The following is a 21,211-nucleotide window of genomic DNA, read 5'->3' as shown; positions in this document are numbered from 1 at the left end:
CTGCCAAGAGTCCTGCGGCAATGCCACCCGCGAGGCAAGATCTCCAATGTCAGGACTGGGGAGCGCTAGAGATCAGCCGGTAGCATGCCGCAGATCATGTTTCGTACCAGCCTTTGTATTCACCCGGTACTAAGACTAGGTGTGCCCTGGTCTAGCAGCAGGCTGCGCCTTTCAGCCTGCTCTGAGTTTAAGCATCAGTGGATGCATGTCTTGACGCCGGCGAAGAAATGCTACTACCCGCAGACGCGGCTCGGCGCCAGTTTGCAGCAATTTCCATCCAGGGAGATCGACGGAGCAACCCGGCAACTCGAGCCAGAACCTTCCCTTTTCTCCTATTCTCCGAGCAAGTGCCAAACGACTACTTCAGTGGCTGATCAGTTTGGCACTCTGTAGTGCAACTTGAATAGCCTCAGCGTTCGCACAAGGATTTAAGGTAGTCATCCGTATCGAACAAGATCTGGCGCAGCAACATGACGCAATTTTACCGAGTCTACATCCATGTGTTCTGTACTATACTGCATTCTGCTGTGAAGTAGTTGGGTGCGCTTGGCGGCTGCGTTGTCCATTACCTGTCGAAACTCTTGGCAGCAACGGTAGCTACCATTCCGGGCTCAGCTATGATTAAGCTTACTACGGTTGTTTCATCTCATCACAGTCTTTCCTCGGGTCTTTTCTTCGGAAAGAAAGTGATTAGGCCGAGTGGTTGGATTGCGTACGTTACTGTCTCACCTGCGTGGGGCATCGTCCGGTCTTTTCATCACCACCTCCACATTGGCATGTCCCATCTCACCAGCTGATACCGGTTGCGTGGTCATACCGCGCCGTAAGACATGGCTCCAGTTCCCTCCAGACTTACATTCGAGATGACACTTTACGGTTACGAACTGTGGCAGTGGACAGGACAGTCGTTGAGCACAATGGACCAGCACAAGTCTCCAGTTTAGGCGTACAACTACACTATCTTACATCTCGCTTTTCCAATGGTATGTCTAAGGTAACATTGGAAGGCTCACAGCTTTCCGTTATTCTATTCGCGAATTTAGCGCCTGTATCCATCATCCTCTATAGAGCGCTGTGCCGCGCCATGGAATGGGCCCCCAATCGATGCTCTGAAGCCAGCGTTGTGCTTTGCGTTATTCCAAACACCACCTAGTTCATGAACGGATCATTTTGGCACGGTGATGTCTGCGATATTTTGTTTCTAAAAGGGTAGCGGTAACGACCGTAAGTATTGCTGAGTATTATTTCCTCCTGGTTCTGCCTGAAATTCGTGTCAAAAGATGGATCAAAAAGGAGACTTTATATTTTGAACAGGCGTACAGTCTTAAAATGAATGATGTCCCCTGCTTGAACCCGCAATATTCCTGGCGTCATAACTCGTTCATATTACTTCAGGAGCAGCCTATTCAGGATTTTGTCAGGTGTCAGGTTTGCCATAGAACACAAGACAGTATTTTGTCTAGATGTGCCATGAAGTTGCCGGGAATCGGCGTATGAGTCAATTTTGAATAGGCGCAATTATGCAAAGGCACCGACGATAGACATGCCAGCAGCTGCCTTCAGTTAGCAATTTTACCGCAATCATACATAGCCCAAGCTAAACTTACCTCCTGCGAGAACGAAGCAGAATGCTGTAATCTTGTCTTTCTTGCTCAGCAGTCGATTGGCCTCTTCAGACAGGAAGTCTTCAGCTAGAAGATCCACCGTGGCAGCGTACAGTAGAAGTCCAGCGGAGCTACGACGTAATTAGCCATTAGGTCGACAGCCGCATTCCGAGAAACTCACATTGCATTGAAAATGCCAACGATAATCAGACCAAACGCACTGTTGGGATCATATGTATTCCTCGTCATAAGACCGATAGCTTGGCCAATGGGAGCAGTGGTACCGAAAGCAACAACCAGGATCCAGGGGCGCGGACTACCTTTCGGATATGGAACAGCAGCGATACGTGACCCTAGACCAAGTCCCTCAAACATTTGGTGGAATAGAATGGCGACGAGGAGAATAATGAAACCTTCGATGGTGATGCTTACAGTCATGCCGACGAAGACGGAATGGAAGAGAATGCCACCCTCCAGAAGAGTGATGTTCAGTGACATCTTTTTGTAAACAAGTGGATCGACCATTTGGCCCTCTTCATCCATGAATGGGGACTCTGTGACTGTCACAGACGTTTGCTTCTCATCAGGTCCCGAAAGGACCATGGCGTTAGACCGAGACTGAGCTTTGATCATATTCATCATCTCCAGTCGCTGGCGAACGTATTGCTCATAGAATACGATGAACCATGGTGGCATCTCTGATTGGGGCCCAAACTCATTTTGATCAGCAAATGGATTCTCATGCTGCTGCTGTTGCTGTTGAGTCCGGAGATTCTCCTCAAAACTAACTCATGTCAGTTGTGATATGATGTGAAGTAATGGGAAACATACGCCTTCTTAGCAATCTGCTTCTCATATTCGATCTCGTCGGTCTCGAAGCTGTTGCGGCCATATCTTGGGGGTCTCTCGGGTGCTCGCATATTCATTGGCACAGGGGCAGGTCCAGTCTCAATACCCATTGGGCCACCATGAGAATGACCCTGACCACCCATTTTATGATTGAGGTACATCTCAATCGTGAACAAGCAGAAAAGGGCAGCCATCATGATGACACCGGGCATGGGGGGGTAGTTTGTTGTAAATAGATCAGGGAGGCAAGGGTCCATGAGATTTCCGAAAGCGGTCGGCAGAAGCTTTGAATCATGGTCAACATGTGTCAATGATCGTGAAGGGTTAGGGCGACTTACATGGACAAATGCCGTAGCTACTAGGACACCAGTTCCAAAATGTTTACAAGCAAAGAAGATCTTGGGAGGAATCTTCATCCACTTGACCTTTTTTGCTACCACCGGAAAGCCCGCCCCTTGAGTTCGTTAGCTAATTATCTCAAGATAGCCATTTTCCTTGTTCGTACCAAAGATTGAAGCACCGAGGACCAAGACTTCAACACGTTAGCAATGTGAAATATGTCGTCAAACTCTGAGACTCAGGTGTCTTACATAAACCAACAACATGAAGAGCGAGGTCGTACTCGCCGGCTTCCGACTCACTCCCACACTGGGGCTTTGCCATTGCTTCAGCCATGTCTGTCTAAGTCTAATATGCCTCTCTATAAGATCGAGAAGGAATGTAAGTGAAGGCAAGCTGCTCTTACTCGAGCCTATACAGGTGACTCGGGTGAGCAGGCCTAGAAAAAAGGAACTTCAATTGAAAAGAAGGGACAAATGAAGCTGTCCCGCAGCTCCAATTTGGTGAAAGTAGGCGAGAGGCGTCAATCCTCGCGTCAAGAAAAAGAGAAGCGAAGAAGAGAGAAAAAGGCGAAATGAAAGAAAAAAACGAAGAGATCCCGCGTGATGAACACCAGCAATACAGAACACCACCGAGGATCGAAAGTCTTGGAACTTCCAAGAGGCCGCCGCGCTTTAATATGCATATCAAGACAAGACTTTCTGTTTTCATGAGGCAAGAATATCCGGCCCTCTTTGACTGCCGTTCAGGCCGCTTTCTCGAGAATAGAAACATCGCACGAGTCTGCCAAGAACTTGAAGCACGAATATGGTGATAGACATGCCGATGAAGTCGAGCTCTCAATGCAGCACGCTCACGGAACCTTGTTGATGGCGAGTATCTCCACCCTCAGAACTAGTATTATTGGGTTGGGATGCCTGATCTTCCGGTTCCCCATCTAAGACTTGCCTCCAATCCATCGAGTGAGGTAAGTTTAAGCTACCGGATCCATCAGCTAGAATCATCGACGGCCTCATGATAGTCTTGGCAACGGATCCGCTGAGCCGGCCACTGGCAATTTACTGTTCTAGCAGGACAGCAGAAATGACAGGTCTAATTAGGAAAGGTGCAACCTGTTATCGTCTTGCCCAGACTGGGCAAGGACTTTGAGGATACCGTTGTTAGGAAGGAGGAGATACAATTTGGAATGGATGAAACAGGCCCACAATACATACCCGTAAGTTGCGTCGTGGGCCACTCGGGATATTTTTGTATGCTCCTGTTCTTTAGGTCATACATGATTCGTCCATTCTAATCTCAGTGACTGAAGATGGGGATACAGAGCTGTGAGAAGCTGAGAGTGGAGGCCGGCGGGGCTTGAGATGTTGGCTCAATTCGGTTCATGGGGATAGCATGGGTCGGAGGTGTTTGATGTTCTTCAGATGCTGGGTAAGCTGAGTCTCTTGACGTAAGGCGAATCGACAAAAGACGAGGGCCAAACAAATATAGGGCTTGGCAGTCTGGGTTTCCAGCCACAACTACTCAAGGTTAACCGTATATTCAGCAGGCGAATTGATGCCGTGGGTCTTGGCAAGGTCACCTCGCGCATTGCCGAGTAGTCTTTCTAGAGCCCTGCATGGAAAGAATGGTCCGCGGTAGTTGAAGCTCCCGTTCCGCTGAAACAAAATCTCAACCAATAGGGAATTACATAAAGTACGAAGCCGCTCAGGCCCTCAGCGCCCCTCTAAGATCTACTTAACATCGATGCAGGTCCTTCTCAATATAGACTTTCAATGGGAGCTCCAGACGGCAAAGTCTTGGCGATATGCCCACTTCGAGTATCACTATCAGCCAAGACAGCTGCCAAGCCTCCAGGAGGTGCATTGCAACGTTCAGCGGCAACTTCACTCTGTCGATGAAATTTGGGGTGAATGATGTGCGGTACCGTGTGTTCCATCACTCCTACGAAGCTCTCTGTTGTCTACGTTAGACACAAGTTGTATCTGTGCCAACTGCACCATTGCTTGAGTTGGGTTGCCTCACCGCATTAGTGCGACAACACGTTGCGAAATGGTTAAAGTTGCTTTGTGAGGCCAAGATTCCCAAGACTTATTATAACCATCGTCTCGCAAGTCCAAGCATTCGATAATTCTTTCCCCGATACAACTCATCACGCTGCGCATGAACACCCAAGATGTCCACTCCCGAGTCACAGAACGGTTCGCAACCGGCAGGTACGTTTGGTTTAAATTTGGTCTCGATATTCTCATTGCAACATCCGGGGGCCGGATGTGTTTCGAATGTTTCTTCTCCCCACCAATGCGAAGCTGGTCGATCGATCATAATGATGCTCATTGAGAATGGGTGTCTTGACTAACACATCTTCAAAGCAAACACTACCTCTCAGGATGATACCATCACGCCTGTTGTGAGTGACCGCTTACAAGGGAGGACCACAGCCGAGAGTAGCATAGAGGCTCTGTCGCCAGTCGAAGAGAAGTCTATCATCTCATCTGCTCAAGCGGCATCTTCAGTCGAAATCAACCGGGCAGATCCTTTAAATTTTGGCAGGCATCGACGTGATAATGTTACCCAACGGCAGATGAAGATTGATCATCCTAAAGGTAACAAGAAAAAGTTGAAGAAGTTCTATACTCGACAAAATGAACTCATTGATGAGTTTCTGGGCGCTGGGGACGAAGAGCGCCTGGCTGTCGAGGACGACATCAAGATGGGCCCTAAGATCAAATTTGCCGTCTATGCTTCGTTTTCCGTGAACTTCTGTCTCTTTGTTATTCAGATGTACGCGGCTGTGTCAACAGGCTCTTTGTCGGTAGGGTTAAGAATGTTACCCGATAACGTATGCGTTGAAGCTGACTGGGGATGATAGTTGTTTGCAACTGCAGCGGATGCCTTCGTTAGTGCCCTTTCCTTCCTTGGCTCAATCAGTGATTGACAATCATAGATGGATCTCGTTTCATCTTTCGTAATGTTAATAACATCGAAACTCGCCGCGAGGCCAAGCATCTACAAGTACCCTGTCGTGAGTGGTCTATGAAACCTGCTAAGACTAGACGCCGACAAATAATTCTTGGTAGGGACGCACCAGGATAGAAACTATCGGTATCATCCTTTTCTGCGCTTTGATGACTACTGTCGCCATCCAGCTTCTGGTAAGCATTCTATGATTATGATCGTCCAGAACAACACACTCAAGTGGATTATAGATCGAATCTGCTCGTGCTCTCGGTAATGGCAAGCAAGACGCCGATGAGCTTCATATCGTGCCCTTGATCTTCGTTGGTGTTGCTAGTGAGTGTCCTCTACTCACTTACGTATTATTCGTACTCACCCAAACCTCCAGTTCTCGCCAAGGCAAGTTTGATGGTCTATTGCTTCTTCTTTAGGCGGTATCCATCAGTCAAGATCTTTTTCGTAGGTAATCAATGTCTTTTATTGTCTGGCTTCCACTAATATCGCCTCAGGTCGACCATCGCAATGACATCGTCGTCAATGCATTCGGTCTCATTATGTCCATTGTTGGAGATCGCTTTGTGTGGTATCTGGATCCTATCGGTGCTATATGTATTGCACTATTGATCCTGTTCTCATGGGTCTCCAATGCTTTCGAACAAGTGTGGCTACTCGTTGGGAAGTCGGCACCAAAGGAGTTCATCTCAAAGCTCATCTACATAGCGGTGACACATGACACTCAAATTCTGAAAGTTGATACAGTGAGACTAACGACCCCTTCATTGAGAGAACCACACTAACTTGGCATAGTGCCGAGCGTACCACGCAGGTCAGAAATATTACGTCGAGGTCGATGTCGTCATGCACGAGAACACCCCCTTGAGAGTTTCTCATGACGTGAGCCAAAGCCTGCAACGAAAGCTAGAGGGTCTAGCAGATGTCGAGCGAGCTTTCGTTCACGTTGACTATGAGAACGAACACGACATTAATGAAGAGCATAAGCCGTTGTATGAGCAGAAGCAGAAAAACAGAAAGAGCCTGAGAGATGTGCTTCTGGCTGGGAAGAAGCGTATCGAGGACATTTTACCCACTTTCGACTCGGGCAATACTCGTTCATAATCAAGGGATGACGGAGTAATAAAAATGAGAAAAAAAGCATGGGCCAGATAAAATTGTTCGGATTAAAGAAACGCTTCCGAGTTGTAACAGCATACATAAATAACAGACCTACATAGATTCATTGAAACAATTCAATCTCTCAAGTCGCGACCAATCTGTTAAAGCCCGATGGTCGTCGGATGTATCCTTCAAATTGTGGGGTACATATAGCCTGCTAGCGAATCGGAACGGCGCTAACTTTTCTTTCCAGAAGGCTATGGCCTGATACCAAGAAAGTTCCCATTTGATATTTATCAAGCCACCCTTTGCCCTCTTCGACTGGGCTTCTTCCGGCAACAACGACCAACATGGCGTTCTTCCAGGTTGGGATGCGCAGGCTTGCGCTTCAATCGCCAAAGGCCGCATTTGTCTGCCGCCAATGCCTCAAGCAGGACAAGTTCTTCACCTCGTCGTCCGTTGCGCAGCAGGCCGCACGACTCCGAAGCTCCCTAGTCACCACACCAAAACGCCAGTCGCCGATCGCTGTATTGTGTAGGAAGCTCTCTACAGTGTCCGCTGGCAATGGGATCGCCGCAGCAGCGACAGTCAAGGAGACGGCGAAGAAGGCGTTTCCCGAGACGAGCTCCAAGACAGTTGCATACTGGCTGCTCGGGAGCGCTGCCAGCGTCTTCGGCATCGTGGTGTGGGGTGGTCTGACACGACTCACAGAGTCTGGGTAGGTCTTCAACAAGCACACAGCCGCACCTTGCTTGACTCCGTACAGAGTTGCTGACGTTCGTATTATAGTCTGAGCATTACCGAATGGCGCCCGGTCACTGGCTCGCTGCCCCCAATGTCCCAAGCCGACTGGGAATCCGAGTTCGAGAAATACAAGACGTCTCCAGAGTACGTCAAGCTAAACCCGCACATGGACCTAGATGAATTTAAGAAAATCTACTTTATGGAATGGACGCATCGACTTTGGGGCCGCTTCATTGGCATGTCTTTCGTCCTCCCGACGATCTACTTCATTGCACGCAAGAGGGTCACTCCCCGCATGGCCTGGAACTTGGTCGGAATATCCGGTCTCATTGGATTCCAGGGCTTCATCGGCTGGTGGATGGTCGCATCCGGATTGAAGGACGACCTTTTTGCCCCAGGTGCCCACCCTCGTGTATCGCAATACAGGTTGACTACTCACCTCGCGACCGCCTTTGTCTGCTATACCTGGATGCTGCTCGCCGGCCTAAGTATTCTGCGAACACACCGTGCACTCGCAAATCCTGAGGCTGCGAGCAAGCTGTTCTCTGCGCTGAAACACCCTGCTCTGGCCCCGTTTAAACGGTACACTGCGCTGCTTACCGCTCTCGTCTTCACTACAGCCATGTCCGGTGGTTTAGTTGCGGGCCTCGATGCCGGTCTAATCTACAACGAGTTTCCTATGATGGGCAATGGTATAACGCCTCCTAAGTCTGAGCTTTGGGACAAGTTCTACAGCCGCAAGGAGGATGGCTCGGATATTTGGTGGCGCAACATGCTCGAGAATCCCAGCTTAGTCCAGCTGGACCATCGCATCCTGGCAACGACAACAGCTTGCGCGATCCTGGCTCTTTACGTGTACAGCCGAAGAGGCAACGTCGCTGCAGTGCTGCCGAGGAATGCAAAGAAGGGCGTGATGGGCTGTGTACACCTCATGCTCCTGCAGGTGGCGCTCGGTATCAGCACGTTAATCTACATGGTGCCGACACATCTGGCGGCAACCCACCAGGCAGGCAGCTTGGCCTTGTTGACTGGCGTGCTTGTCCTCGGCCACAGACTGCGCATGCCACAGTCGACAATGGCTCTGGTACAGCGAAGGCTGAAGGCTCTGAAATGAGTGTTATTCACCAATGGTGGAGTAATGTAGGTGTAATGTACCAATATTGTAGTAGATCAGGCGGCTTTGGCCCCTGACCAGTGCATAAGCGGGTTCTTTTGAAAGGGAAGATAAGCCACCCTCTTGGAACACGAGCGTTTTTTTTAAAGGTACGACTAGTTCACGAATTGTCAAAACTGGAGGGTAATGCAATAGGGAGACCTTTCAACCAATTGCATATAGCCGAAGTCTGTACCATAGAAATTTGTATCCGACATGTAGACTACAACCCAGCTCTCGACATCAAAGAGACCTCTCTACTTTGCCACCCGGTATTTTGTGACGCCTTCTACTCAGCGCAACTCGAGGTAATCAATCATTTGGAAAAGACTGCTAATCTATACTTAATCTCGCCTACTTGTGGGCTGTATTATCGTTAGTGAAGATTGATTACTTGGGAGTTGAAAGCTTACCAATTCCCTCTTCTGGAAGCGGCTTGACATCCACAACCTCGGCGGCAAACTTCTCCTTCTTCTCGACCTTTTCCTCGGCCCGCATGAATGGGAAAGATTGAACCTCCCTGATAGCGTAATTGTCGGTGATGCTACATGATAAAGTCAATCGATATTCAAGCTCCGAGGACTAGTCTATTACTCACAACATCACCAGGCGATCTATACCGAGACCCCAGCCACCAGTTGGTGGCAGACCGTACTCAAGAGCTGTGAGGAAATTCCTGCATCGGTTAGAATAAATTTAGACATAAGGGGCCATAGAAACTCACTCGTCAATCATCTGAGCCTCGTCATCTCCCTGTGCCTTCTGACGCGCTTGCTCTTCGAATCTCAAGCGTTGGTCAAAAGGGTTATTCAACTCAGTGTAGGCGTTGGCGATCTCCTTCTTGCAAACGAAGGCCTCGAATCGCTCGCAAAGACCCTTCTTAGAACGATGGTACTTTGCAAGTGGAGACATCATCTGGGGATGCTCAAGAATGAAAGTTGGGTTGACGCAGGTCTCTTCGATGAACTCTCCAACTAGACGGTCAAGCATGCGCGCATTTGTTAGAGGAGGGGGACAGTCTACCTTCATTTTCTTGAGCACGTCCTTGAGGAATTGATTTGTCTCGTCGGTGTGAAGCTCGTCATAGGGCGGGAACTTTACATCACAAGCGCGCTCAAGCTCTGGAATCATCTCAACACGGCGCCATGGGGCTTGCCAGTTGACATGATACGTCTCGCCATGCTGGTTGGTGAAAGTGGTCTCGTAGCCGCCAGTAAGATGCTTAACGAGACCTGAAACTAGGTCTTCTGTCGTTTTCAAGACATCGTACACATCGGCATATGCCTCGTAGAACTCAATACTGGTGAACTCGGGGTTGTGCGTCAGATCGATGCCTTCATTTCTGAAGTTCTTGCCAATCTCGAAGACCTTTCCAAATTGACCGACAATCAACATCTTCAAGAACAGCTCTGGTGCAATTCGCATGAACATATCAAGGTCCAGATCATTGTGGTGGGTAATGAAAGGCAGCGCTGTAGCACCTCCAGCGATGGCGGACATCATCGGGGTCTCAACTTCCAAAAACTTGCGGTCGTTGAAGAACTCCCGAATGTATCGGATGATCTTGCTCCGCATCCATAGAACCTCTCGAGAGGAATCGTTGAACAGTAGATCCAGAGGTCTGTTACGGAAGCGCTGTTCAAGATCCTTCAATCCAAAATGCTCTGACGGTAGCATGTGCAGTGACGGGCTGAGCAGAATAATCTCTGTTGCATAGATAGATAGTTCTCCCTCCTTTCCCTCTGCAAGCAGCTTCTTGGGGGCAGTTCGCCCCGGGAAGCCAACAATACCGATGTTGTCACCTCTCCTTAGAATCTCGTGCTGCTTCTCGAACGGCACGGCACCTTCCTTTACATTCTCAGCCTGGCACATGATCTGCAACCTAACGCCAATCGACTGGGTATCTGCAGGGGTTCTGATGTCGTAAAAGATGAGCTTGCCGAGCGATCGACGACCGTATATACGGCCAGCAAGGCTGATTTGCTTGGCCGGTTCCGTCTCGCCGGACTTGAGGTGTCCAAACTCGGAGACAAAGTTATTCGCGTCGTATGTGACCTGAAACTTGTGTGGGTAGGGGTTGGGGTCGTTCGAGGCGAGAAGGGAGTTAATCTGTCTGCATCGGAGTTCGTAGTACTGTCGAGGGTCGAGATCCTCCTCGCCTGCGGCGACGGGCTTCTTTGCAGCAGCCTTAGGAGGGGCAGCAGCTGCCTTGGCCTTCTTGTCCTCGTCCTTCTGTCGCTGCTTCTGGCGACGCTTGAGTTCGGACTTGGAGATCTTGTCGACATGTCAGTAGAGGTTCTATTGCGCGCGAGGGACGCATTTACCTTCTCTCCCGTGACCGGGTCGAGATGGAGATTCTCGAGCTGCTCAGCAGGCGGGGCAGTCGTGTTGTCGGCCATGATGGCAATGCCTGATGAATAGGCTTGACTTAATCGATGATAAGAGAAAGAAAGCAGCACTTCAATCCGGGGATCGAGTCGCCGAAGTTATATCCAGAGTCACAGATGTGAGTCACTGTGACAGACGCACCTGAGACGCCCTCGAAATTGATATTTTGTTTTGGCGGGGTCAAGATGCAGGACACCACACTGACTCAATTTTCGCTGGTGAAATTTTGTGGCTGTGTCGCGGGGTAATTGAAGCCACACGAGCGCCACAATCCGTCTTCAGAGCAAGACCAAACGACAGGGAACATTTGAACCTCCCATCGTCACTATGCCATTTAAAAGTCAGGTGGATGGAATCTGGTCATCATTTCAATTCACCTCGTCTCATACATCATAAAGTGGCTTATTATCTATAGCCTCCAAAGCCCCTCGCCTCGTTCTGGTATCTCTGTTGCATTGCATGGTCTTTCAATTGTTCCTGAAAATCTCGCGTCATCTCACATACCTTCCTCAGATGCGTTTCGGTTAGTCGTCCATCCCCGATCTTCTCATCATTCTCGCGCCTCGCAGCCGCTAGAGCTGCAGAGACCACATTCCTGATCTGCCGTCCATTAAGCCCGTAATGGTGCCCTGTGTCATCGATGAACTTGTTGATCGCCGACCGATCCTTGATCCACTGGGGCTCCAGCTGGTCGAGGAAGAATTTAAAGATAGACTTCATCTGGTCGTCTCTCAAGTCAGTGTATCGGATCGCGAGGTGAATTCGCGAGATGACTGCAACGTCTATGGACTTGATTCGATTGGTTGTTAGAATGATGATGCCCTTGTAGTACTCGAGCACCCTTAAAAGGACCGACACGAGAGCATTTCGAGAAGCATCAGAGGTCGATCCACGCGTTTCCAGAAAGACGTCGGCCTCGTCAACAAGTAGTATGGCCTCCCACTTTGTTGCCAAGTTGAAAAGCTTCTCTAGATTCTTCTCAGCTCGTGACGCATCTAGCCCAATCTCGGCGACGCTGACCACAAACAGAGGCTTTCCTGTTGCTTCAGCGATGGTCTCGGCGGTAAGCTATCATAGCAGGTTAGCAGACGTCTCAATTTGATAGACTATTCGGACATTACCGTTTTGCCCACACCTGGCGGTCCTATTACATATGTTAGCATGCGGTCACTTTGACTCTGAGGGTCTGACACCTACCATGAAGTAGCAGGACCAGTCCTTTACCCTTGTCGGACACCATGTCTTGAACCTGGCCGGCCTGCCCGCTCTCGTGTGATTTGACAAGAGCATCGATAAGATCCTTATACTCTTTGTCGAGCTGTAGATTCTTGTGAAACTTCTCGCGATTCGGCTCAGGCGGTGGTGATGTCCAATCCACACAGAACTGACCCCATAACTTTTCTCTCGTGGCATAACCCATAAATCGAGGTGGCAGGATGAGAAGTTCGTCGTTGTTATTATGCACTCCATTTAACACATCTTCCTTGGTCACTTTTGCGAGAACATCTTCGATCTCAGTGGCGGGTTCTTCGATTATCTCGTGCTCCATCTCTCCCATTGCGTGAGATCGTTTCGAATGAGCTTAAGCTCAGTTAGTTAGTGAGACTCTGATGTCTATGCGGTGCTACATACCATATTGAAGATAGGCTTGGGCATCGCAGATGACTTCGCCTTTGATCTAGCTATAGTCAGTTATACCCACACCTCAAAGAGAAGAGGGTGACTCACAGGTACTAGTCTAGACCTGATAACATCATCGTCGTCGTTATCATCCTTCGCCTCATTATCATCCTACACTCCTCGATTAGCGTTTACGACTGCGAACTCGGCCTAGGGGTCAATAAGTATACCTCGTCATCCTCCTTACTGCTGGACACAATCTTCCTACGGGCGACGTAGGCATTCCCCTCATACTTGAACATCCGCTCGGATGCATTGTTCACAAACTTCGTTGCCATGAGGAATTTGACCGACCGCTTCCTAACCTCATCGCAAAGCTCTTTGCTCTCGGTGTGATATTCGACTGGGTAATAGTCTAAATCACTGATCTCCTTCGTCCCCTGAAACCGTTTGAATCTCAGGAAATACCGAACCTTGACCATGCGTTTGCCGTTCCAATCCCAACACCATGCCCTCATGTAAAAGTTGAGAATGTTTTTGATGTTGGATCGAACGTATGGTACGGGCGAGCTTGAAACTTGAAGCAGCTGAGGTATTCCCATGAACGATTTTACAACAATCTTCGTCTTCGGTGCGAATACTGTCCATAGCGTCTCGAATGTTGTGACCTTCGCGGCGCTATTTGCGTCTCTCGTCTTAAAGTAATCTTCGAGCTCTTCGGCTGCCTCAATACGGCCGAGAAGGTGCCTAAGATCTTTGCATTCCTGTGCATCGGGATCTTGTTCGGCCCTCTCCTTCAGTTTGTCCCAATTGTGAATCTGAACGTTGTTAGTTAAAAGAGATCTTCACAATGAAATAACGTACAATTGCAGGAAATGGTGCCTGCATATACACTCTATTTCCATCGAAGTTGACACCTGGGTATTTGTTGTCAATCACGCTCTTGAGCAGCTCAATGAGTTTCAGGTCTTCGATCTCAAGCTCGCTGTAGGCTCGTTTCTCGCTGAGAGCAGTATCATAGATAACGCGACGGAAGATATAAGCAACATTCTTGGGCTGTGACTTCTTGAATGAGCTTTCGGCTACAATATCGTCCTTGTACGAGGCGCTAGAGTTATCCCATTCTCGCGTGGCGTTCAGATATCGCCCTCCTGTCGTTGGGTCTTCCTTCTTATTGGTGTCTTTCTTCAAATAATCACTTGTATTAGTTTGTAGATCCTATCGGCGGTGCATAAATCTAGAGCAACGTTTACCTTCTTCCCCTCCTCGTCTTTTGCTTTTTCTTTCTGTTCAGCAGCACTGACTACTGCTTCGAGTTGGCCAATTCTCTTCTCAAGGAGCTCAATATATTTCTGCTGCAATGCAGCCTCCAGGGCTGATTTGTCCTGGAACAGTCGTCAATATTCAAAAACGCCACGAAGAGGAGGGCTAGGCCCGTACTGTTGCTTGAGAGTCTCCCATTGCAGCTTAACCAGCTTGCGCGCGGACACTTCAGAAAGCAAATGACTCTGACGAGTGGTGCCTAGCCGGCCCTCCTGAACTATTTATCCTCCTTCAAGGAAGGTACGGACGCAGCGCGAATTAATGAATGCCATTGTACCGTCTACCTTTATCATCAGTGGAGTTATGATATAGGGACTGGTCAGCGTGCCTGTGCGCAAGCGCCGACTGCGCCTCCCGATGAGGCGATTTGACAGGAGGAGGGAGGGTTGATGTGTCCGTGTCTAGTTGAGGCAACCGCTGGCCCCCAACCTGCCAGCCCACGCTCCCTGCTCATGCGAGTCTGCCTGCCGACCGGACACGATTGGCCGAAACGAGTACTTAATCAGCCGGGACGAACTAGAAGCCTGCAGCTGCATCCTGCGGTCGCAATTTGCGCAGATGCACGGAATGGTGACTGTCTGGGGCCTAGCGGACCCGTATCACGCTGCTGTCGCCTGTGCGGGGATTCCGTGCATGTGTGAATCTTATCAAGATGACAAGTCTCACTTTATCTTCCCCTTGGAGATTCATGGGTGTGAGGATGCTTTTGTGATTGTCAAGGGCCATCATGGAACCCGCGAAACCGCGGTGGTTTGAGGACGCAGCGTTAGTATACCCCGAAGTTGAACTCAAGGATGATACTAACAGGTTGACAGAGGCAGCAAAGCATTATCACGGCCGAAGGAGATCTTACAATCACACCAAAGCTTCCAGGACCATTTGAAGAGCGCGATAAAGTCCAAAGATGGAGAAGTCAAGTTGGCCTCTACGAAAGAGGAGCTCCTAGATCAGATCGAGGAAGCACGAGGTGGTCTACCTCGTCGCGAGTCGGCAATACGCAACTTCAGGGCGGCCTCCGCGACACATCACGGATACGTGCTAGATAGGCAGCAAGGAATCAAGAAAGTGAGCAAATGGGCTCAGGGACATGCCAACACTTTCGGGCAGCTCGTGGAGAAGTACTCGAAAGTTATCGAAGCTGTTGCAACGGCTGGCGGTCCCTATGGAACAGTTGCCTATCAAACGTTCTCGATTTTGTTGTCTGTGAGTTCGATGTGTATTCGAGATATATGAAGACTGGGTGGAAGCTGACAACTCCAGGTATGTGTAAATAAGGTGAAGAACGATAACAAAGTTATCGACTTGCTAGAAGAGCTTCGCAAGTCACTACCGAAGCTGGAAAACTGGGACAACATCTACCCTACAGATGTCATGAGAAGGCTCGTTGCCACGGCATACGCGCAAGTCATAGACTTCTCGAGAAGAGCCGCCGAGTACCTATCTCGTTTCCGCAGTATGTCATCTTCAACGCCACACATACCAGCATTACTAACTCTCGATAGAAAGGTTTCTCTTTGCTCTCCTCCCCGTTCTCGCCTCAGGGTTCGACGAAACTGCAGCGGAAATTCACAAAACGCTGGCAGAGATTAACGCAGAGGCTATGTACGAACTCCACAAGACATCTCAGAGAACCGAAGCTCAGGTCAACAACTCCGCAAAGACGATTGAGCATCTCAAGGAACAAGCTAAAGAGGCACAAAAGGGGCAACAAGAATTGCTAGTACAGAATAGGGAACTCAAACTTATGGGTCAAGAAGCTGAGCGTATGCGGTTGAAGCTTCTCTCGCAGAACGAGGAGTTGAAAGAGAAACTAGAGCAACAAGAACGACAATTCAAGCTTCAGCAGGAACAAGATGACAAGAGCCGACTAACAGCATTTGAGAATGTTTTGGAAGTGAGACGCTCTTTGCCCATGTTTACCTCAACCCTAAAGTTGTTGACCACAACTACAGATATCTTATCCACATCCTGGAATGAATATACTTAGAACAAAGAAAGCGCTCATGGAGATATTCCCTGACCTACCAGCCAACGCCCCTAATGTTCCGTATACGGGATACTTACAAATGAGCCGCTTTTTGCTGAACAGTCAGCCTGAATTCCAGGACTGGAACGAGAGCAGTGCATCCTCGCTCCTCTTTGTAAGCGGCAGCACTGCATGGCAAGGCCGGAGAAAAATGGGATTTCTCCACTGCTGGCTATCGCCTGTGGCCATCTACGTTGCCGAAGACGCCTTGCAGAAGAAGGAGAAAATGATTTTCTTCTCTTGCCTTCCTATGTTAATCGACGAGCCGATCTCTGCTCACACGGTGATCTCGTCGATCATTATTCAAATACTGCATCAGAAGCCTGAGATGCTACGAGACAACTATGATCGCTTCCGCCGATATGTTGCCAAAGAGGGGGCGAGCTGGTCATTCCAGTCATTGCTCCATGTCTTGATCCAAGTTCTCAATGAGCTGAGGGACCCGATCGTCATCATCATTGATCGCTTGGATCTCGCTTATAGGGTCTCTGTCTCGACAGTGTTGAACGGCTTGGCTCAAGTCATAACGGCCGTCGACGGTGGATCCTCAAAAGTAAAGATCATGGTCATCGCAGAGACATCGCGTGGTAATGCGGAATGGAGGAGTGACTGGCTGTCGAAGCACGATTATGCACTCAACAGGATCTTTGCCATCCAAGACTGGCCGCAGCTGAAGCTCACCACGCAAGAGAGTAGTAGGAGGGATAGACCCCTGATTTGGGATCATGAATCGTTAATACCAGATATTCCAATACGTTAGATCACAGCACATAATTTGTACAGTCCTGTATTTCGGGGGTTTTGGACATAGCGTTTGGGAAGGGGCATATAGCGTCGCACATAGCATCATGAAATAGCTTCAAATATTAGTAAAGCTTGAGTTTCTTCTTTTCGAGAAAACCGTCTTAGTAGGATGAGAGTACAATTGGAAGACGAGTTAGTATATTAGGAAGAGGCGCATCATGCTTCCTTTCTCGGCTCTGTAACAACTATGTGTTCGCTATTGGCTGAACACACGGTTCAGACAGCTAACCAGCGGGCATAAGTCCTGTTCCAAAATTCGCGAACGTCATGAATTTGGCAACAAATAATAAGGCACACTCATAAGAGCCCAGACCATCGAAAATCCCACTCTGAGCATTCCTTCACTTGCCTCAGTTTTGGATATTACAAGTCCTCACGTCCGATTGATCATAATCAATACAACTTATTTTGGAGAAACTCCCCAGTCCTTTCAAGGCCTCCATCGGAAGGCCGGGTGCTTCCAGTCCAGATCTTGGATCTGCTTTTGATCCAGGCCAGCAAGCTCCTCTTCGATGCTCCGCGCCTCACGCTTCCTGTTATCGGCATACATCCAGAACAGCAATGCCGTCGACAAGATCAAGATCGTGCTGGAAGTGGCGAGATTGAGGCCGTTGCCAATATGGTAATCGGGACCGTCCCACGGAAGGAACGACCAGGTGGAAATGAGACCCTGAATTTTCAAAGCTGATTAGCTTCACTGCCCTCTACGATCTGAGACCAGAAAAACTTACGCCAATATTGCCAAACATGACATTCATACCAATACCGCTGGAGCGCGCCGTGTCGCTGACGACGTTCGCGCTGACCTGGGCATTGCTCATGGGACCGAGAACAAAGGCGGAGCTTGCAATCAGGAAGGTCGCGCCGTAGCGGACATGGGCGTCCTTGCTCGCGAGGAACATGATGTAGCCGACCATGACCATCGGGGCGCTCAGCGCGATGAGGATCTGCCGCTTGTCCAGGCGCCAGCTGATGGTCGGGAACAGGACGACGAAGAAGGCGCCGACGACGTACGGCGGAACGGTGTAGAGCTGCTGGAAGACGACCGTGTGCGTCGGGTAGATGGTCTTGATGATGGTCGGCAGGAAGAAAGCGAGCCCCTGCACGGTTACGTTGTTAAGCAGAAAGACGGCAGCGGTGCCAATCGTGACGGGACTGGTCATGCCACGGCGGAGCTTGACGTGGTCCATCTTGTCGAGGACCTCTGTCGTGCCGACACGCTCGGACTTGACGCGAGCAATGGCAAGGTCCTTCTCGTCTTGCGTCAACCAGCGGGCGGTGGCGGGTCGGTCCGTCAGAGTGAAGAAACCAATGATGGCCAACCCGATGGTGATAATTCCCTCGATTCCGAAGATCATGCGCCAGCTATGAAGGCCACCGAAGTGAGAGAGCTTGAGGATGCCGGAAGCTAGAAGTCCGCCAAAGGCGCCGGCTAGAGGGGCCATGACCATGTAGATGGACAGCCGGAAGGCCAGTTCGGCTCGCCGGTACCATCGAGAAAGATAGTAAGCGATGCCGGGCAACATTCCCGCCTCGAAAATACCGAGCAAGAAACGCACCGCACAGGCTTGGGCTCGGTTGTGGACAAAGGCGGTGGCGATGGAGGACACTCCGAAGAGCAGCGTCGTGCCTGGGAGGAACCAACCAGGTCCGATCCACTTACACATGATATTGGCAGGGATCTCGAACAGGATGTACGAGACATAGAAGACGGAGAGAACGACATTATAGTCGTAGCCTTCGAGACCAAGGTCCTTCTCCAAGCCGGCAATCTTGGCATTGCCTAGGCTCTGTCAGCTCTACGGGTCGTTCATTTTGATGCTCCGGACAGCAGCGGAAACTCACCAATGTTGGCACGGTCAATGAAGCAGAAGAGATACAACAGCGCGACGGTGGGGACGACGAAGAGATCGATCTTGGTCCTGAGGCGCCTTTCTACCTTAGGGTCAATGGTAACGAGCGAATGGCCATATCTATCAGGGATTGTCAGCGTCAAATCTTGCCCCTGGAGGAGCCGTGAATCGCCTACTTGTCAGTAGCAACCTGGCCACGCTCAGCAGCATGATGCAGGACGTCGTCGTGATGGGCGACCTGGATTTGATCAGGGCCGTCGTTGGCCCGTGGTTTCTCAGCCGCCATGGTGATTGGTGATAAAGTTGGCAATGTCTTTAAAGGACGTCGTGTTGATCTACAAGCAGAAATCGAATCCGGTGAGCGGTGTGCGCTACTTGCTTATGTTATGTTTTGTCGAGAGAGCCGGGTCCAAGCTCCGGGTACCGAAGGGCAATGGATCGGACAGATGCAGAAGTTGCGTAACAAACAGATTGAGGGAGCACCAGTCTTTATGAGATCTACTCTACGAGACTTGAAAGCTCCTGCCCTCGCAATTATGCAGGATTCGAGGCAAGTGCTCCAGTCGAATGTAACGGGTTGTGGGGTTGCCGTTTCCTTTCCCCAGCCCAATATAATCCCAGACAATCCAATCCTGGGGCAGATATTTCTCACGACGAGCAGCTATCCCAGCATAGCACACCCCAACCGGCCCCCTGTTAGGGCGCGCCATCAGCAATCATCTCCACCCCTAGACCTGGAGAAGAGCTTCCATTGCGACTGCCAAGCCGCTTAGGACTAGGCCAGAGTCAATTGCATCGCATCTCGAGCACTGCACTGGGCTAAAGGATCCTCCGGCACGTGGAAGACGGCTCCTAGGGCTTGGTATAGCATTGATGTCTCTAAAGGTGGTGCGCCTTCGTGGAAAGCCATACAACTCTTCGTCTAAGACAGGCGGAAGGCCCGGCAAACCGCACTCCCATTGGCAGTCAGCGCCGGAAACCAGGTTCACCACCCCAGACCACGCTGCGAGATACCACCAACAGCATCTCCCGGTACAGTCGCCCAGTGGTGGTAGATTCAGGTAGGGTGTCATATGCCACCTGCTTAAGTCTCAACAAAGGAGCAGTTTTCCCGAACCAGCTAGGCACCTGGAGTGCCAAGAACGCCCTGAGGAGTCTCTCCAACAAGCCTTGACCATCTCCGTGCGGAGAAGCTCCTCAAGGAATGCTCTTGGTCCACTGAAGTCCACGGCCACCCTCCATTCCTGCTAAAGCATTTGCCCTTACTCCTCAGAACAAGATGGCTTTGGTCGCCAAGCACTGCTGATTTCGCTCCTTGCACAACTAGACGACTGTTTCCACTTGGTGGAACTGCAGCCGGCAGTCATATTCGGCACGGGCTCGGCTGCTTTCTGCTTGCTTGCATTGGGCCGTCATTTGCTTAGCACCGCTGTGCGACCTCTCTGCTTCTTCCTTATTTCCCCAGACACGGCGTAGTACTGCTGTCTGTTTCTCTCACTGAGGAGATTCCCCGAATCCCCGTCCTCTTCTACGCCACGCCCGTGATGGCTTGTTTTGTTCGTGCCCACTGGTCCCACACCCCCGTGGGGAAGAGGGAGCTAATTGCGCGTCGCTGGACGGCCTTTCTGAGTCGGCATCCACTTCTGAGGCCGATGATCTGATAATAGCAACAACACCAGACATCAAAACGGTAGCCCAGGGGAGCCGATGCCTCGGCCCCTTCCACAGGGGACAATCTCCATGGAAGGATGCATTCGAGGCCCAGGGCCATGGTTTGCCTCTCTTGGCGCGCTGAGGCTCTCGTAGTCTTGTTTCATAAACCAATCTCATATTAGGTCATCATTTGGTTCGCCGTTTGGAGATTTGCCGATGCAGGTAGAGCGCCTGAGTGGAATGGGTGTTGTTTTCTTTCATCGCCGTCTCATAATGCGATATTACTGACTGTCAAGGTGCCTCGTCGACAAATTACTCCTAACTTTAAGACATATTTATCGTCCAGCATCCGGATCTTCTCATATTTACCTTGGATTGCCTGAGTTTTGCCTTATTTTTGCCTGCCTAGCCTTGGTTGCCTTGTTTTCTCGCCTTAACGTCAGCAAGAACAACCACTCAGGGCCTTCAATAGACGGTCTAATAATTCCACGATTTCTATAGATCATGAGAATAATTAACTATTTCTACCTCCATCTTCACCAAGGCCCTTACAGTTTCTTACTTTCTGTTTAGGCTTCATAGCTAAACTGTTTTCCCTCCGCCGCCTCGATAGCTCGTGAATCGAACGTTCCTAGCCATGGTCTCGAACCCGCAGGAATGCCTTTCCAATCCACCCTGGGAGACTGGGTTGCTCGGTAAGATGGCAAGCACTTGCAAAGAGCAGCAGCGGGGGCGCATTGTCATCTGCATGCGCAGCGGCGAAATTGAGCTGAACCGCGATCGTGTC

The 21,211-nt window shown here is 50.0% G+C and overlaps 7 protein-coding genes across 7 annotated transcripts; 3 read left to right on the top strand and 4 right to left on the bottom strand.

Moving 5' to 3' along the window:
* Positions 1-1,518: 1,518 nt before the first annotated feature.
* Positions 1,519-2,596, bottom strand: UCRPA7_4611 (putative zinc-regulated transporter 2 protein; the record flags this gene model as incomplete). The annotated part of the gene is made up of 4 exons (XM_007917162.1): positions 1,519-1,553; positions 1,608-1,735; positions 1,786-2,388; positions 2,436-2,596. 4 exons carry the CDS (start codon positions 2,594-2,596, stop codon positions 1,519-1,521), a joined length of 927 nt encoding a protein of 308 aa, XP_007915353.1.
* A 2,369-nt stretch (positions 2,597-4,965) lies between these two features.
* UCRPA7_4610 (putative cation diffusion facilitator 1 protein) lies at positions 4,966-6,863 on the top strand (the record flags this gene model as incomplete). The annotated part of the gene is made up of 8 exons (XM_007917161.1): positions 4,966-5,005; positions 5,162-5,199; positions 5,374-5,573; positions 5,881-5,944; positions 5,999-6,083; positions 6,136-6,206; positions 6,257-6,505; positions 6,555-6,863. The coding sequence occupies 8 exons, from the start codon at positions 4,966-4,968 to the stop codon at positions 6,861-6,863; spliced, it is 1,056 nt and encodes a 351-aa protein (XP_007915352.1).
* Positions 6,864-7,210: 347 nt separating this feature from the next.
* On the top strand, positions 7,211-8,718 carry UCRPA7_4609 (putative cytochrome c oxidase assembly protein; the record flags this gene model as incomplete). The annotated part of the gene is made up of 2 exons (XM_007917160.1): positions 7,211-7,578; positions 7,650-8,718. 2 exons carry the CDS (start codon positions 7,211-7,213, stop codon positions 8,716-8,718), a joined length of 1,437 nt encoding a protein of 478 aa, XP_007915351.1.
* A 393-nt stretch (positions 8,719-9,111) lies between these two features.
* Positions 9,112-11,156, bottom strand: UCRPA7_4608 (putative lysyl-trna synthetase protein; the record flags this gene model as incomplete). Its single annotated transcript, XM_007917159.1, has 5 exons — positions 9,112-9,122; positions 9,171-9,301; positions 9,356-9,433; positions 9,482-11,031; positions 11,082-11,156. The coding sequence occupies 5 exons, from the start codon at positions 11,154-11,156 to the stop codon at positions 9,112-9,114; spliced, it is 1,845 nt and encodes a 614-aa protein (XP_007915350.1).
* Positions 11,157-11,550: 394 nt separating this feature from the next.
* Positions 11,551-14,226, bottom strand: UCRPA7_4607 (putative aaa family atpase protein; the record flags this gene model as incomplete). The annotated part of the gene is made up of 10 exons (XM_007917158.1): positions 11,551-11,583; positions 11,650-12,213; positions 12,267-12,289; positions 12,343-12,726; positions 12,778-12,823; positions 12,874-12,936; positions 12,996-13,583; positions 13,660-13,950; positions 14,019-14,150; positions 14,206-14,226. The coding sequence occupies 10 exons, from the start codon at positions 14,224-14,226 to the stop codon at positions 11,551-11,553; spliced, it is 2,145 nt and encodes a 714-aa protein (XP_007915349.1).
* A 589-nt stretch (positions 14,227-14,815) lies between these two features.
* Positions 14,816-16,075, top strand: UCRPA7_4606 (hypothetical protein; the record flags this gene model as incomplete). Its single annotated transcript, XM_007917157.1, has 4 exons — positions 14,816-14,853; positions 14,904-15,291; positions 15,349-15,541; positions 15,591-16,075. 4 exons carry the CDS (start codon positions 14,816-14,818, stop codon positions 16,073-16,075), a joined length of 1,104 nt encoding a protein of 367 aa, XP_007915348.1.
* A 1,273-nt stretch (positions 16,076-17,348) lies between these two features.
* Positions 17,349-19,057, bottom strand: UCRPA7_4605 (putative mfs transporter protein; the record flags this gene model as incomplete). The annotated part of the gene is made up of 4 exons (XM_007917156.1): positions 17,349-17,588; positions 17,650-18,701; positions 18,764-18,891; positions 18,948-19,057. The coding sequence occupies 4 exons, from the start codon at positions 19,055-19,057 to the stop codon at positions 17,349-17,351; spliced, it is 1,530 nt and encodes a 509-aa protein (XP_007915347.1).
* Between the last annotated feature and the right edge of the window lie 2,154 nt (positions 19,058-21,211).

The sequence above is a fragment of the Phaeoacremonium minimum genome (assembly GCF_000392275.1).
Source record: "Phaeoacremonium minimum UCRPA7 unplaced genomic scaffold PA7_03_scaffold_359, whole genome shotgun sequence".
Lineage (NCBI taxonomy): Eukaryota > Fungi > Ascomycota > Sordariomycetes > Togniniales > Togniniaceae > Phaeoacremonium > Phaeoacremonium minimum.
Note: the sequence above shows the minus strand (reverse complement) of the source record. Positions and strands in the feature narration are given on the sequence as shown.